Source organism: Chlamydotis macqueenii, chromosome 7 (assembly GCF_036417535.1).
Source record: "Chlamydotis macqueenii isolate bChlMac1 chromosome 7, bChlMac1.mat, whole genome shotgun sequence".
In the NCBI taxonomy this organism is placed as follows: domain Eukaryota; kingdom Metazoa; phylum Chordata; class Aves; order Otidiformes; family Otididae; genus Chlamydotis; species Chlamydotis macqueenii.
The window spans coordinates 7,571,280-7,587,097 of NC_141562.1; the positions used below are offsets into that span (position 1 = coordinate 7,571,280).

The 15,818-nt window shown below is 40.5% G+C and overlaps 1 protein-coding gene across 1 annotated transcript in view; it reads left to right on the top strand.

The window, feature by feature from the left end:
* The first annotated feature begins 281 nt into the window (after positions 1 to 281).
* Positions 282 to 15,818, top strand: part of CHAT (choline O-acetyltransferase) — a 29,307-nt gene continuing 13,770 nt past the window's right edge. The window contains 7 exon segments of the mRNA XM_010121442.2: positions 282 to 344; positions 2,420 to 2,611; positions 4,822 to 4,940; positions 6,375 to 6,428; positions 9,125 to 9,305; positions 10,309 to 10,486; positions 14,983 to 15,152. Of these exon segments, the coding sequence (XP_010119744.2) occupies positions 282 to 344; positions 2,420 to 2,611; positions 4,822 to 4,940; positions 6,375 to 6,428; positions 9,125 to 9,305; positions 10,309 to 10,486; positions 14,983 to 15,152 (957 nt within the window).

Genomic DNA, 15,818 nt, shown 5'->3' on the forward strand with positions numbered 1-15,818 from the left:
ATAGTGAAACGAGACAAACAGAATGGCAGAGCAATCTCCACAGGGCTCAGTTCAGCTACTTTGGAATGTTGCACTTCTATTTCTCTTCAGTTTTGCATTCTGAAGCTTCTATGTATGCTTGTGCAGGGAATACTCCCCACGTACATTTTGCTTATAAATAATGGGTACTGACTGGACTCTAAATCTTTTCTGTTTCCAGAACTGAGGCGTGAGGCTCCATAAGTGCCCCCAAGTGGCTTCAGTTTCTGTCCTCAACAAAAGATATCAAAAGAAATGCAGGAATGCCTGTCCTAGAAAAAAATATGCAGAAGAAGGAGAAAGATACGTGCAGTAAAGATGAGACAGTAAGTGACCATTTCTGGGAAAACAAAAAGAAAAAAAAAGAAAAAAAAAAGCTTGAAGATAGATGACTTAACAGATTTTAATGCTGCAAATGAATATAACAATTGGAAACCAAGCTCTGTTCCAGAGCTGATTCCTTCATTTCAGGGAACACTAGATAGTTATCCTGCAGCAGTTCATAATCAGGAACTTTGATCTGATATTAATGCTTCTCATGTCCAAATACACTCTTCCTCCCAGTATCCCATGAAGAAATCCAGTAAGTGAAGTATTATTACACCACAGCAGATGCATTACTACAGTCAGAGATGGCATGTAATTATTTCTTTATAGTACAGAACTACCAAACTATCACATCTGATTCGTTTTCAAGCTGGTTTGAAAGATGCCGGATGTGTATGCCTGTAAGTAGTTAACCCCTTGGGTTTAAAGCTTTTTTCCTAAGCAGGTTGATGAACTGTACAGTAACCTTGCCCAGAAAGATAGGGCCTAAGTCAGGTATCAAAAAGAAACACTGTTTGGAACATCTGTTTTCACTGACCAAGAAAGCAATGACTGAAGAGATATGCCCTGAGTAAACCTAGCTTGAAACTAAAGAATTACCATTCTTTTATTTCTGAGAATCAGAGTGCATTACAGGCTAAACTGGATTTGCATTTCCATTAATAACAGGTAATCCTATGACCTTTTAATGAGTATCCAAAATCTTCGATTTCTAGACAGGGAAACGTGACGCAGCACGGACTTTTCTGTGGCTGTCAAAAGGCAGAGCTGGTATTTGAGCTCAGAGGACACCACTCTCTGCCTTCTGTCCGGAGCACTTCCTCCACCCCCTCCCTCCCTGCGTGCACTAGCAAAGGAGTTTGCAGCTAGCCTTGCTCTGAGCAGCGGGTGGGACTCGGCGACTGCCAGACCTCCCTTCCAACCAAAATCACGCTATTGTCCTGTGATCTTGTTAAAATGAATGTCTATTACATCAAGAGCTAATAAAAAAATCTAAACTTTACATGCTTTAGGAGACAGGCAAAAAACAAATTAGAGAAATAAGCCCTCTAAAAGTTTATGTCCTACACTAATCACTAATGGAGAAGCACAGTTGAATGGGATGACTGTTTCTCAACTAGGAGACAGGTCCACCTCCCAGAGGAACCATGCTTAGAGCATCACAGCCTCTTGCAATTTCCCAGTCTTTCATGGACTACCTCCTTGCTTGATTTTCCCACTGCCCTCATAATTCCACTGGCTTTTAAATGACTAATTGTCTTTCACTTGGTTAATTCTACATTAAAAAACAAAGGAGGCTTAATTGTATGGACAGCATGAGATTATTTTCTTCACAGATACTATTGGCTTCCTGCTCCAAAGAGGGTGAGGGCAAGTATGAACAGAAATGTTTTATCAAGCCTTGTAGGAGCGTTCCAGACTGGCCAACAGCAGAGATTTGGCAGGGTGAAATACAGGTTTACTGAGGATTGTATGTAGTCAGTGCTGATAAACAGGTAGACCTGCACATTTAATATTTCTGCAATTTTATAACCTGTCATATTACCAATCAGACAAGTACTAACCCATGGTTTTACTGATCACAAGCTAAATGCATATCTTTACTAATGAAGTACCTTCTCTTTATGTATTATTTTATTATGCTCCAATGTATTTGGAGATTTCCTACAGTCTAGCTCAGACTGTATGCTCACATCCTGCCTATCTGCCTGTTTGTCCTAGGAATTCTAGAATTTTTACCAAGGAATATTCTCCTGTTTTCCACTAGTTTCCCGGCCTGTTCATTTGAAATCCTGATTGGCCAAAGGCCTACAAATAGAGATACTGGAGAGGAACCACTGCTTCAGTCTTGCACACTATGTCCTAAAATCCAGGCACTTTAAGACCTAATGAAACTCCGCTGAAGTCACACAATTACATTTGCAGTGATCAGGCATCTCAAATGCAAAAACAGAATAAATGGATTTTAAAAGGGATGCAATATATTAATGAGTAACAGAAGAAAAAAAAAAGGACAGTTTGGGAACAAGTAGAATTACTTGCTAATATCTTTTTTTTTTTTTTAAATAATTAGGCAGTGCCAAAACTTCCAGTCCCACCACTGCAACAGACTTTACGCATGTACCTACAGTGCATGAAACACTTGGTGCCAGAGGAGCAATTTAGAAAGACCAAGGTCATTGTGGAGCAGTTTGGAATTGCAGGAGGCCTTGGGGAATCTTTGCAGCAAATCCTCGAAGAAAGAAGGGAAAAGACAACGAACTGGGTAAGCAAATGTAGTTGAGAAAAATAATTGCTGTATTGGATGATGCTCATTTACAAACTCTTTGTGATGTTCTAGATGTGATCACTGCTTTCTTTCAGTGGGTCAATATCAACACAAACAGGGGTCACATCAGGCTCTACCAAAGGGAATGAATATTTCAGACGTATTAGGCAAGAATTTTCAAACAACGTCAAAATCCATGTCATTGCTATGTTTTCAGATCAACAGTTTGTTGACATAAATGAGGGAATTCATGCATCTCAGGTGCATGTATGCAGGTGTCAGCTCTACCTGAAGCACTATATTACATCCCTTTTGGATGCAATTTCTTCCTTTCCCATTAATAACAGTATTTAGAGTTTTTATTAAAATGAAAAATGCTTTCTGTTAGGGCTATAAAGATGCCTTACATACCCATCTAGACAAAGCTCTGATCCAGCCAAAGTATTCTGGAATGGAATATTTTAGGATAGGAATTACTCTTTTAAAATTAAACTATTATTTGCCATTGTCACGCCGTACCAATGTAGTTACTCTGAGGTATTTAATTTGTCGAGTATACACGTACGTATACATATATATCTATCATATAGACCATGCTGAGATCTCAGCTTTTAAAAAAGGCCAGCTTTCTCCTTCCCAAGACAGGAAAAATAAATAAGCCATAGATAAAATATATTTTATCATTCCACAAAGTTACAGTTCATCCTGCCTGCGTTAACCATGTTAGGATACGGCAGCTGAAAACTACAAACACTGATTTTATTGAAGTCCTTCCATCCCAGCAAGGAAGAGAGGCACTGAATGGTTTCATGGATTCACTGAAATCCTGCAGGCTTGCTACTGATATCAGTGAAGTGTGGTTCTCCCTTAACTTCTCAGTTGCATGACCCACAAGAAAACTCCATCAAATTGCTGCTACAGTCAGAAAAAAAAAAAGCTACAGTCCTGGCAGTGCTTTTATTTTAAAAGCAGTGCTTAATTTCTGAACTACTTGTTGCCACAGTCTGAGGGCTGCACTGAACGCCACTCAATCTCGTTTCATTATTCTGATCACAGAACTTCATGTTTTTGGTGGCTAAATTAACCATCACTTAAATAGTGTTCCTGATAACAAACAGTGTTCCAGGAGACAACTGTTCATTTAACCACTTACAGCATGAAAATTACAAAGGAAGGATGTATAAGTGTTTTCTGAAATGTCTCAACTTTAAATACTGGTTATCAAAATTAAATACCTGATTCTTAAGATAAACTAGAAATGTTTTTATTTGGAATTTACCTTGCCAGGAGTACAGCTATAGCCTGTTCTCCTGAAGACTCCAGAGGCTGTGGGGGAAGCATCTGTTCCAACAGCTATGAAATATCTCAGAGGAAAATTTTTTCAACTGATGCATGCATTCATAATTATTTTTGCATAATGTCATTGTTGTTTATAGCTGCTATATGCAAAGCATACCTGTTAAACTCAGAAAGGCCATTTGATCTTTTTATTAAAGCCTCAATTTTCCAAATAATGCTGCTTCAAATTCTGCTCAGACATAAAGGAATGCGGTTACCATACATCTGTGTTTTCAATGAAAAAGGTTAGAAATTTAATGTGTGTGTCTGTCTGGGTCAAGCATCAGTAGTCTGCATTTGTGTCAGCAGCCACTGGGAATTCTCCAGGGGTCCTATCCACATGCCAGTATCTGCAGGACTGAACCATTAGGCTTGGGAAATTCCTTTCCCACTCTGTCTTGCTACAGGACAGTATCGGATGGCTAAGAACAGAGCATCCAGAGCATTGACAAATATGTGAAGCCCCCTGAGGAAAGCCATCACTAGTAAAAATCTGTCCATCTCTTAAATATATCCCAGTCGCTATTCAAGAGTCAGCAGTTGTACTCAAACAAAAAATGTTGTACTCAAACATTTATTTTGTTGTAGAGAGAAGCAAACAACAAAATACCCAAACCACCACAACATGGAGCTTGTTTACTTTTTAATGGGACGCATTGTAAATTGCCATTGATTGAAAAATAGGATTATGGAATTGCGGCTGATTTCAGCTGAGTTGAGGTCACGGAGCCCAGGCTGAAAATGCTCAGCAGCTCCATTAATCAGAGCCCATGCCTGACACCGGGAGCACCGAGCACTCTCCCCTCGCCCTCAGACTGCCTTTTTGCATGTTGTTCATAGCTTGAAGATTTCATGTCCCCTTCCCTTAGGTGTTTGACTACTGGCTGGATGACATGTACCTCAACAACCGGCTGGCTCTTCCAGTCAATTCCAGCCCAGCAATTATCTTTGCTCGTCAGTATTTCAAGGATGTAAATGACCAGCTGAGGTAATGTACTACTGCAGCTTTGCTAAATGAAAGGATATTTTAAATGTACTGCTTTTGCAAAAAGACAGTCAACTTTCATTAAAAAATAAGGACTGTAACCATTAAATGATTTCCTACTAGGCCTGCTGACTGAGGGCAGTGTTTGTTGGGTTGCCCGTACTGATATTCAGAAATGGAAGTGCCATTACTATTACATTTATTGCATGAAAAGGACTGCCATGGGATTTGGAATTTTTAAAGGAATATTTGCAAAGCTTTTCATTGAATAATTCAAGTAAACCATTTTGCAATGGAAAAAAGAAATACTAATTTCTGACACTTTATTTAAAGAAAAACAATCTTTAACATGTCACCACTATGACTCATAGCCACCCTGCAAAATGAAAAGGCCACACTGGCATTAAATTGTCCCTCTCAAGTGCCCAAAAGGGCACCAGAAACACAGGGGATCTAAGAATAAGAATTCAGAAATCATTCCTCCCCAAGAACACTGCTTTCTTCAGGCCCATCCTTCCCAGCCCTGAACTGACCTTTCTCTTTTGAACTGTTGTGGGCAATTACAATCATTTAAAAACTGAAAAGGTAAGCAAGTAGCCAAGCACAGAATGTAGCTCTCCAGATGCCTTTAAAACAGGATTCCATTTTTCAGCCTTTGACAAAACATTTTCTTCTTTTAAAACAGTAAACCAGATCAAATCTACCTTCATATAGTGCAATTTTCCTCTTTGCTTTTAGCACTCTCTAGCTACTCATTACTCAAAGAATTAACTGCATGTGAATTTATGCTATTATAAACCAGCCAGAACCTTGAAGCCAATATGTGTTATTTTAACATTTTGCATAGACAGCCAATGTGTCTTTTTACTTTACTTTAAACATAACTGTAAATGTTTCTGTTCATTACTGATGACATTTATTGTGCACGTAGCTTTCAAAAAACCTTCACTTTGCATTTTCTAATGCACGTGCTTTAAGAAGGAAATATTTTTCTCAGAGCCTCCCGTTCAGACACAGTGCAAATGGGCAGTGTCAGGAAATAAAACACCTGTCCACAGCTCTGCAGAAAGAATATCTGCTTAGGACAGGAAGTACTCTAATAAATTGGACAGCTTATGAGTATCGATATTGAAACGCATGTTAAGGATTCTATTAAATATTCAGCCTCTGCTCCCATTCTCTAAATAAATGCTTTCAGGCTTCCTCCTGTGGTAGTCTGTTTAACCATTTGAAGGGACCATCTCTAGGATTTCATATTTCTTGTGAGGTAATTAATTTAGGTTTTGGGTGGAGGCAGAGGGCTCTTCTTGCCAAGACAGAAGACTTTCTCTCCTTACGCTGTGTCATCAATCATTCAGGCTCTCCTCTGTCTCTCAGAAACAGCCCAGTGTTGCCAAATGACAAAAGGCTGATGTCACTTCTATCTGCTACTTGCAGGTTTGCTGCCAATCTCATTTCAGGAGTGCAAGACTATAAAGCTTTACTGGACACGTAAGTAGCTTGGAAGGAGAGCTGCTGCTTGAGTAGCCGCAGGGCTTCTGATTCAAGGGTGCTCTAATATGCCCAAAGTCAGGCTGCGTTGCACCTCTACCATTTGGAAGGGCTGGGGCTCCAGCACGCTTCAGGGCAAGCGCTTCAGCAGATTTTTATGTGCTTTCTGCTTTATTACTGCAACCTAACAGGTTGGAGAAGCATTCTTTTTGATGCCTGGTAGTCATCACTCTAGCATGCACAGTGCAGCCCAATCAGCCTAACAGAACCATTGAGAATGCACGGGGCAGTCTGTGCTCCCCAGCAGCAGCACTGCGGTTACGCAGCCTGCACACCTTCCCTGGCACCGGACCCCTGCCAGGGTGCTGCACCCCCTCCATGTATTGCACCCCTCATTTAGAACATCAGCCTCCCACCTCCCTCCCTCAAAAAAGAAATAACACATCCCGTCAGGAGAAGGAAGCCTCACCACAGGCAGGCTGGTTCAGTAACTAGTAAAAATAAGAAGTTACTTGTGCCATTGTTACTTTCTGTATATAAACACAGGGGAAATCCCTGATTCTTTAAGTCATGTATGAGGTAGCTCATAACAGCATTTTACATAGCACTTCTTCACCTCACCTAGTATGTTCCAAGGTAATGCTGAAATCGCTGCTCCCCGAAGGATAGAAACAGTGGAGAGCCAGGCACAATGGACACTGCACCACAGTAGGGAAGGGGTCCTTTTCCTGTCTGGAAATTCAAGAGGCCTATCTGATACGCTTTAACCAATGCGTATTTGGATGAGGAAGGCAAGGTCCATATTCAAACAACAAAGTCCGTATCATCTACGAATTACATAAAAGAAAGAGGAAGAGGCTGTTTGATTTTCTGCTTCAGAAGTCTGACAGCTACTCAGAAAGTATAGAAGAGGTGCTTATTTAAGAACACGTGCTTTCTTCCAAGACATGCCCTGCAACTGCATACATTAGCACGGGCGTGCTGTGAAGTACTGTTGCATTTAAATGTCGTTTGTTGCACCTGTATATGACAGCATCCGAGACGAGATAAGGAAATCACATTGCTCAAACAAAGGGTAATTCAAATTCTTATTATTTTGACCTCATTACTCTAGATCCAGAGACTCCTGTTATCAGGTTTGCTTGCCTTAAATCAATAATCATTTAAATCCTCACTACTGTGTCCTCATATTGTTACTACTGTTTGCTTATACCTCTCCTGTGTAATTATGAGGACACCATAATTGTAACATTTTCAGCTCCTTGTTGCCATTAAGGACTTCTGCCAGTGAGTGTATTGCTAGGTTTTCTTGGATCATCCCACATGCAGATGCACAACATTCCAGCCCAAACCCAGGCCTTCAGTTTTAACCATGCAGATCTTCCATGCAGTTGCCAGGACTAAATATTTCAAACAAAGCTTAACTTGCTCACATAAAAGAGTTAGAAGATCTTACACAGATATCTCCTAAATCAGTACAAGAATTTCTGGTGCCTTCAGTCAGAGTTAATAACCCCTTTCTTAACTGCTATAATTACAGATTGTCCTATCTAAATCTACTGTGCCATTCCACTATTTTCGATCACCATCAGTGCTCTGTAAGGCTGATAAATGTAAGAGGATTTCTGCATTATGCAAAATGTGGGAGAAGGAGAACACTAAAACCCTGTTTTGCTTATAAGGAACAAAAAAAGTTAAGCACCTGTACAAGGGAATAAGTGATACAGAGAATTTGAGAGACAGGAAGTAAAGTGAACATCCCTGGTTTAGAACTGCAACAGTTTTAAAAGACAGTTAAACAAAATAAAGTAGTGTAAAACATTACCCCATCTCAGCTGTATGACAGTAACCCTCCTCATGTGCTTCTTGCCCCTGTGCCTCTCTGGCAGGCTGGAAGCTTAGTCCTGTTTTGCTGAGGGTAAACCTCTGCACCACAATATCTTCTTCCTCCTGTGGTCTCTGCAGCCTCTCCTGAGAGACAGCACCATTATTTCCTGCTGCAGCGTCAGTGGGTTATTTTACAATCCATAATCATAATTGTGATAACTTCTTTTTTTTTTTTTTTTTCCTGGCCACTAAAGAAGCCTTTTAGGAAATGTTGTTTTCACATGGCTTCCAATAAAAAGGGAATAGATTTTCAGCACTTATTCCCCCATGGGTCTAAGTAAGGATTAGCACATAAGCGAGGTTCCATGGAAAACAGAAATGCCCTCTGTGTTGCCCTAGTTGTTCCTGTTCATCAGGCAAGGCCCTCTCACACACTCTCTAACCGCTCTGCACAGTACAGTGCCACTGTGATGTGCAGTGAATTTCAGCAGTACTTTTTCTCAAGGTGCTATGTCTTTTCCAGCTGTTCTCTTGACATCCTAGCAAGTTTCCAGGCTCCCATCTAGGCAGGCTTTCCACGCACACTGCAAAGCTGCTTGTGACCTGCTATTCTTTCCACTTCCACTAGATAATGATGCAATTGCTTAATGAATATGCATGAAGCTGCCAGGAATGATGTATTTAACTTTGGTATGGGAATTAATCTATTTCCCTTATACTGTAATCTCATTTTATTATTCAATTTGTGTTATACCTGATCTAATTGTAACAGAACAAAGGACAGATTAGATTTCTTTTCCTTTCTGTCTCTCTCTCCCCTCTCTCCCCTCTTTTCCTCTGGCTTTGTTTTTCTTCTTCTCTCTCTCCAGCCATGCTTTACCTGTTGATTTTGCTCGTGGACAGCTGTCTGGTCATCCTCTCTGTATGAAGCAATACTATGGACTCTTTTCTTCCTATCGTCTTCCAGGACATACCAAAGACACCCTCGTGGCCCAGAAAAGCAGTGTAATGCCAGAACCAGAGCACATCATTGTTGCTTGTAACAATCAGGTAAATGAGTGTTCTTTTTTAATACCTTTCTAGATTCCTTAGTTTGCTTAAATTCACTCAAGAAGAGTTTAATATCATGACTGTTCAGAAACACAATTAGGGTGTTACATATGAGCTCGCTTCTTATCAAGCATTCACTGTCAATGTTTCCAAAAGATGCTTCTGCAGCATTTTTGTCCTTAGCCTACATCATGTTCCAAGTACAGTGATGCAGAAAGGAGGAATGGGGCAGAATTCATCTGCTTTCTCATTCAAACAAAAATGTTTATTAAACAGAGATGAAACCACAGAGGAAAAAAAAAATCTTATTAGAGTGCATTCAGTGCATTTGCTGGAAGTGCTCTTCTCTTGACAGTCAAGTATTGGCACACAACGCGTGGCACATACACCACCATCCCACGTGGCGGGGGCTGAGCTATGCCTGAAGAAGTTAGCAGAGGTGCAGGCAGAAACAGTGAAGGTTAGACTGAATCTGCCACAACCAATAAATGCTGTTGGGCAGCAGAGTGTATCGGCTGGGCAGAATACTTTATAGCCCAGCTTGACTTTTTGTAGTACTGGAGGCGTACCTGCAGGCCCCCTTGGAATGAAGGGGTAGATCCCTGTGGTCCCTTTTCCAGGAAGTTCTGTTCTTCACCTCAGTGGGAAGTTCTCTAGATTCTCTAGGTTATTTTAAAACAAATGATACCATGGAATTTATTTACATACTTCCTGATTTTCTCTCTTCAGGTTTTTTTTACACTTATTCAAATAACATGTTTTATTTGAGCCCAACACACACTGTAAGCACCCTATAGCAACTGGCATTACATTGGGGTAAAAACACAGGCGACGTGAGCCCTAGGCCCATGCCCAGTGCTTTTGCGCTCCATTGCCTCCAAGCCTGGCTCTGCAGGCAGGACTTCATCATCTCCACACCTACCCAGGTGGCAGGAAGATGTTGGACCAGTAAGGGTCCAACCTATCTGTGACTGTTGTTCTGATTTCTGTCATTTTGTTGCAGTTTTTTGTTTTGGATGTTGTCATTAATTTCCGTCGTCTCAGTGAGGGAGATCTTTTCACTCAGTTACGAAAGATAGCCAAAATGGCAGAAAATGAAGAGGAAATGCTGCCTCCAATTGGCCTGCTGACAACAGATGGAAGAACAGAGTGGGCAGAGGCTAGGACGATCCTTATGAAAGGTTAGCAGCAACAATCCCAGCTTTCTCCTCTTCATCATCTTCCTTCTCTTCCTCCTCACCATCATTGCCTTTCTTTGCTGGGAGTGAACATTACAGCAAATACAGGACTGAATGTGCAACTTCACTGCTGAATTTTTCTAGCAGGAGGAAACTCAATACCTGTAAGTGTTGAGATGTGTGTTACCAGGGAAGTGGCAGATACTGTTTGACCCTTTGACTGTGTATGTTGAAGTGTTACGCCATGTAAATAGCTCTCACTCCATTCTCTGTTTTCATTACATAAATTACATTACATCAGATTTTGTGATTTGTCTCTTTCTTCACGTCCATTTTGTACCAATAGGAATGATGTATCCTCTTAGCTTTTGGCAACTCTTAGACATTTTTCATCTCATCTAACAAAGGCATTTACAAGTTAAACACCTATTGAATGTAGCTGTGTACTCTCTCTAGTCAATGGAGAAAAAATAGAAAGTACCAGGGCTGATTCATCCAAATCTTAAGCAAGTATCTAGGAAAGGTGACACCAATTAGGTGATAGTTCTCTCTCTGTTCCAACAACAGGCAGCATTTAGCTATCTTGGATTCTGGATGTGAATGCCTGACTTTGAATCAGATGAAAATAAAGGGTGGGATTAGTTACCTCTATCTCGTCACACCTTATATATTTTACCTTGAAGCTAAGTGATGTAAACACCTTATTTTGCCATTTTAGATGACTTAGGTATTCATTTTTCCCTCCTGAAAAAAAAGTTAACCCATCTGTTTAGCTCCAGTTCAGCACTGCTACAGAAAATATTGCCATTTTACCAATGTCCTGGAATATATAAGAGTTGCCAATAGTCTCAAAATATGTTTACCATCCCAAGGAAGATCTTCCCTTTTCTTATTCAAGTTTATCTGTGCTTGTAATAACTTTATATAAACACACACACAGAGTCCTAGCCATTACTGCAGCATTATTATGAGGAAGCGATCTTCAGGCTTTCCTCTCCCTGTTTTGTTTTTTTTTTTTCCCTCTTTTTAAAGCAGGAGAAAAAAGATTCCTTATTTTAATGAAAACTGAGATAAACACCTAATCATTTATTTTTATGCCACACTTTTAAGTAAAACACTGAATACCTTGAAAACTGCAGCAAAATCATCTTTGTAAACCTACATCATCCTAAAGAAAAAAACCACTAATCAACAAAAACTAGCAGAACCATCTCTGTAGTGTTTTTTGAATGCCTGGCCTTTGCTGAAATACTAATTTTAATTAGGAAGAAAACCAACTTAGTTATACAGCTGAAAAAAAAAAACAGTTTCTGCATTAGCAAATATCACAGCACCATGATGCGAGACTTCTCTAATCTAAGCAAGAATCCCATCCTAGACCACTCGTGCTAACACAGCTCCTCTATCCAGTATAATGTATTGCTGTTAGACATGGATACATGATTATTAACTGCCCTTTTTCTTTCTTACCTGTGGTGAGATGTTCATGCAACAATAACTAACAGAGGAAAAGAAAAGCCTCTGGTGAAGCAGTATGAGGTGGCAGGGGTCATTCCACAACTGTTCTGTACTGGGCAGGGAAAGAGAGGATGCTTCGGGACAGAGAAGACCTACACAGCACTTTGCAGAGGTTATGAAGGAGATATATGCATGGGCCTGCATAGAACTACAAGTAGAGGACAGGTCTTCTAGGTGAGAAAATTTCAAAGAAATTGTAATAAACCCAGCCACCACTGATTTATAAACACATTCAGTATTTAAGCTGCATTCGGGCTGCAGAACTAACTCACTCTCCTAAGTACAGGAAGTGAATTCTTTCTGCTCTAGAGGCTGCTGTCCCATGCACACTATACCTGAATTTGATTCAGAACTCTCTTCTCATATTTTCCTTTTTAAAACAAAAACCTCAACTAAACAAAAGCTGACTGGCCAATTCAATGCAATTGTGTACATTAGAAAGGAAGAAGGACAGTAAATGTCTTGCAGGGCTTCAGGCTTGTTCTCACACTTCCCCATTTCCGCTCTTTCTGGAAATACTTATTTTCCATCCTAAGTCATGGTTCATGAGTTCTTGTGCAGTTCATTGCCTGCTTCACATGATAATTTTTTCAGTGTTTGATCAGCTCTCTGGACATGTCTGTTTCCTTCTGTATGGGCATCTTTCCCCTACTTTTCTCTTTCTAGCAGAGCTTAATTTTATTCACTCTAATACCTGGACTCAAGATACCCTGAAGCCGTATGTCAGAGTAAGGGCTTCATATCCATCAAAGATGTGTGGGCAGCAGCCACAATGAAATATATATAAACCTATCAGACAACATAAAGCAGAATGCTGAGCAAGCTGTGAGCAGTTTGTAAATCACTATCCAAGCATTTCTTCCTTGAAGGTGCCTGTCCACAAATCCCACCAGCTGATGTCTATAGGGCAACTTCCATTCACAAGGATCTTTTCAGCCTTTGCATTGATGTACTCAGACCACCCGTGGAATAAATAACCACAACTATGGCCAGCCCTGTGAGTGCCAAGTACTAAAAGAGCTTTACAGCCAAGAGGACAGGGACATCTCTTCTCCCTTTTATAAAGCTTCTGAATGCTTTTGAAGACAATTCATTAGCATTTTACATGTTGTAGGGTGCACAGATCACCGACAGAAAGTTCAACCTATCTGCATGCCTGTCAGTTACAATCTCCTGGCTCAAGTCTTTGTAGGAGCTGTCAGGAATGCCAGGTGCCTTCCCTATGACTCAGCTGCTATGAGCAAGGGAAAACACACTGTGTGCTCCACCAGCTCCCCACACAGCCTGCAAGAAGTTAGGCTGGCCTCTGTCACTCGGGCCCATGGCTGCCAATGCTCCCTCACAGGAGCTGGCAGACAGCCACAGACAGTACCTCACCATAACCTGCAAGAGGCCAGAGCTCCCCCTCTTCCTCCTCAGCCACTGCTGTCACTTGCCTCTCCTCTTGACAGCTTTTTCATTTCTTGCATATTTGTGCTCTTTTTAAACTACATAGCATCTGGAGAATGAACCTGGATGATAACAAACATCAGGTTTTTTTCTAGCTCCTCCCTAACCTATGTTGCTCATTTTGGGAAGATACATTTTTTTCTTACTTTGAAAAATGCTGTCCTTTCAGAGGATCAAGCTACTTTTCATATTTGCAAACATTACAAACCTGCACATTTTGAAATGGCTCCATATTTCAAATGCAAATCAGAATTGTTTAAGTATTTATTCCATTCTTTCAGTTAAAATAATCTCCTGAATTCAGCATAGATTTGTTGAACTTAACACAGACTTGCAAGAAGTTTTGATCAATCTGAATTCATGTCTTTCGTTAAGAACATTCTGAAACAAAAACATTTTCACCAAAATCTAGCAAAACCATCAGATGAAAGCTGATCTGTTAAGAGTGGAAGGAATTTTAAGTTTATGTTTGAAAGCCCTTTTTCCTTTGATCTTGTTAACAACCATTTAACAGCAATTAATGATTTTTAATAAGACAGGTTCTTGTTCTAGGTTCCACACTTTTATCCTTTCAATTAAGAGCTGTATTAAGTGCTCATGATTAAATATTTCCTATGGCTCAAACTGGCTCTCAGAAGCAAACAAACCCTTACCTTCATAATATTTCTGAGTTTAAAAAAACTGAGAAAAAAAAAAACACTGCATAAATACACCATAAATAAAGAGGAAAGCAATGTAAAAATAGCCTTTGCAGTCCACTTGTAGAAGCAAGAGTGACAGGAGAGGGAAAATAAATAGAGAAAGAGAGCCAGAAAAAGCATGTTTTATCCAGCAGTACATTAGTGATAGGAGGGAAATGGAATGTGGCAACCCATGCTTTTGGCAGTACCATGTTCAAACACTACACCTTACGACCTCACCCACAGATGTTTCCTCATGTGATACAGGGAATATACCCAGTCCAGAACTTATTTCTCTGAAGTACAAGAAATCATCAGGGGCAGGAGAGAGAAGAGGGTTTTAATACAAGAACACAAAAATGACATGAGCCCTGCTGTCCTTGTCCTGGAAAGGATTTTAATGGGAGAATAGCACAAAACCAGTATAGGCCCTGCTATTCCAGAGCAGAATACTGCAGCACTGCAGGAACAGTATGAGCTCTGAAATTCTCTATTTTCCACCTGCCCTCTCTGTAACTGTTACATATAAAATAAGTAAGCATTGCTGGCTTTAAGAGTAAAATAGATCTATTTTTTAACATAATTACTTCAGGGAATGAAAGGCAGAAAAAGAAAGTGGGTTTTATTGAATCATACGAAAGATACACAGAGATATTGCAAAAGTTAACACGAGTGAATGCCTTGGTGTAACCCTTTCTTGCACTGAGATGTTTTGCTGAGAGCCCTGCAGACATCAGCTCACTGCAGAGTCAGGGTCAGATCTTCAATGCTCTCCAAGGCAGCAGGGTTCCCCAGCCAGTCCTGCGCTACAGGTAAGAGGATGATGTGAACATTTCACTCTTTTGTCCCCAGACTCTACTAACCGCGACTCTCTTGACATGATTGAACGGTGCATATGCCTGGTGTGCCTGGACAGCCCAAGCGGGGTGGAACTCAATGATACAAACATGGCATTGCAACTGCTACATGGGGGAGGCTACCATAAAAACGGGGCCAATCGTTGGTATGACAAACCTATGCAGGTAAAAACCTTACAGTACTGTGATATTACTTGCACATGGCAAAGGACTCCGTTTGCCCTCGTGGTAGGGACCACTTAGAATCAAGAGGGAGAAAGAGGGGAAGGTGGTGTCAGCATCTGCCAAGGCAGGGCTGGTGTGAGCAGCCTTGTTCCTTGCAAGGCAGGGGAAGCAGACCTACTGCCGTGCTGGCAGTGGGGGGGCCTTCTCCAGCACACGTACGCTTTCACCTGCCCTGAAGGTGCTCTTTGCACTTGAGAAGGTAGATATACAGACATACAGGTAGGTAGACATCTGATTAAAAAACCAAAACAAAACACCACCAAACAAACAAACAAAACCAGTATGCATTTAATTACAGTCAAATAAAAAAAAGTGTTGGACTAGCATCTCAGAACAAAAAAGAAAAGCTCAATAGCTTTCTCTGTTTCATTTTCTCACACATTTTCCTGATGTCCTAGAAATACTAGTGCTTATAATTTAGCATGTTTTTAAGTTAGTATTAAGTTCTCACTTAACAGACTGTTGATTCATTTAATGACATCCTTGTTGAGACTGTCCTGGAAGTATTGATTTCTCCAGCCTTTTTCCCAATCAGATTTCGATTGTCATATTTGAAAGTGTCACATTGTTATTTTCACAGTTTGTGATAGACCCAGGGTGAAGCAA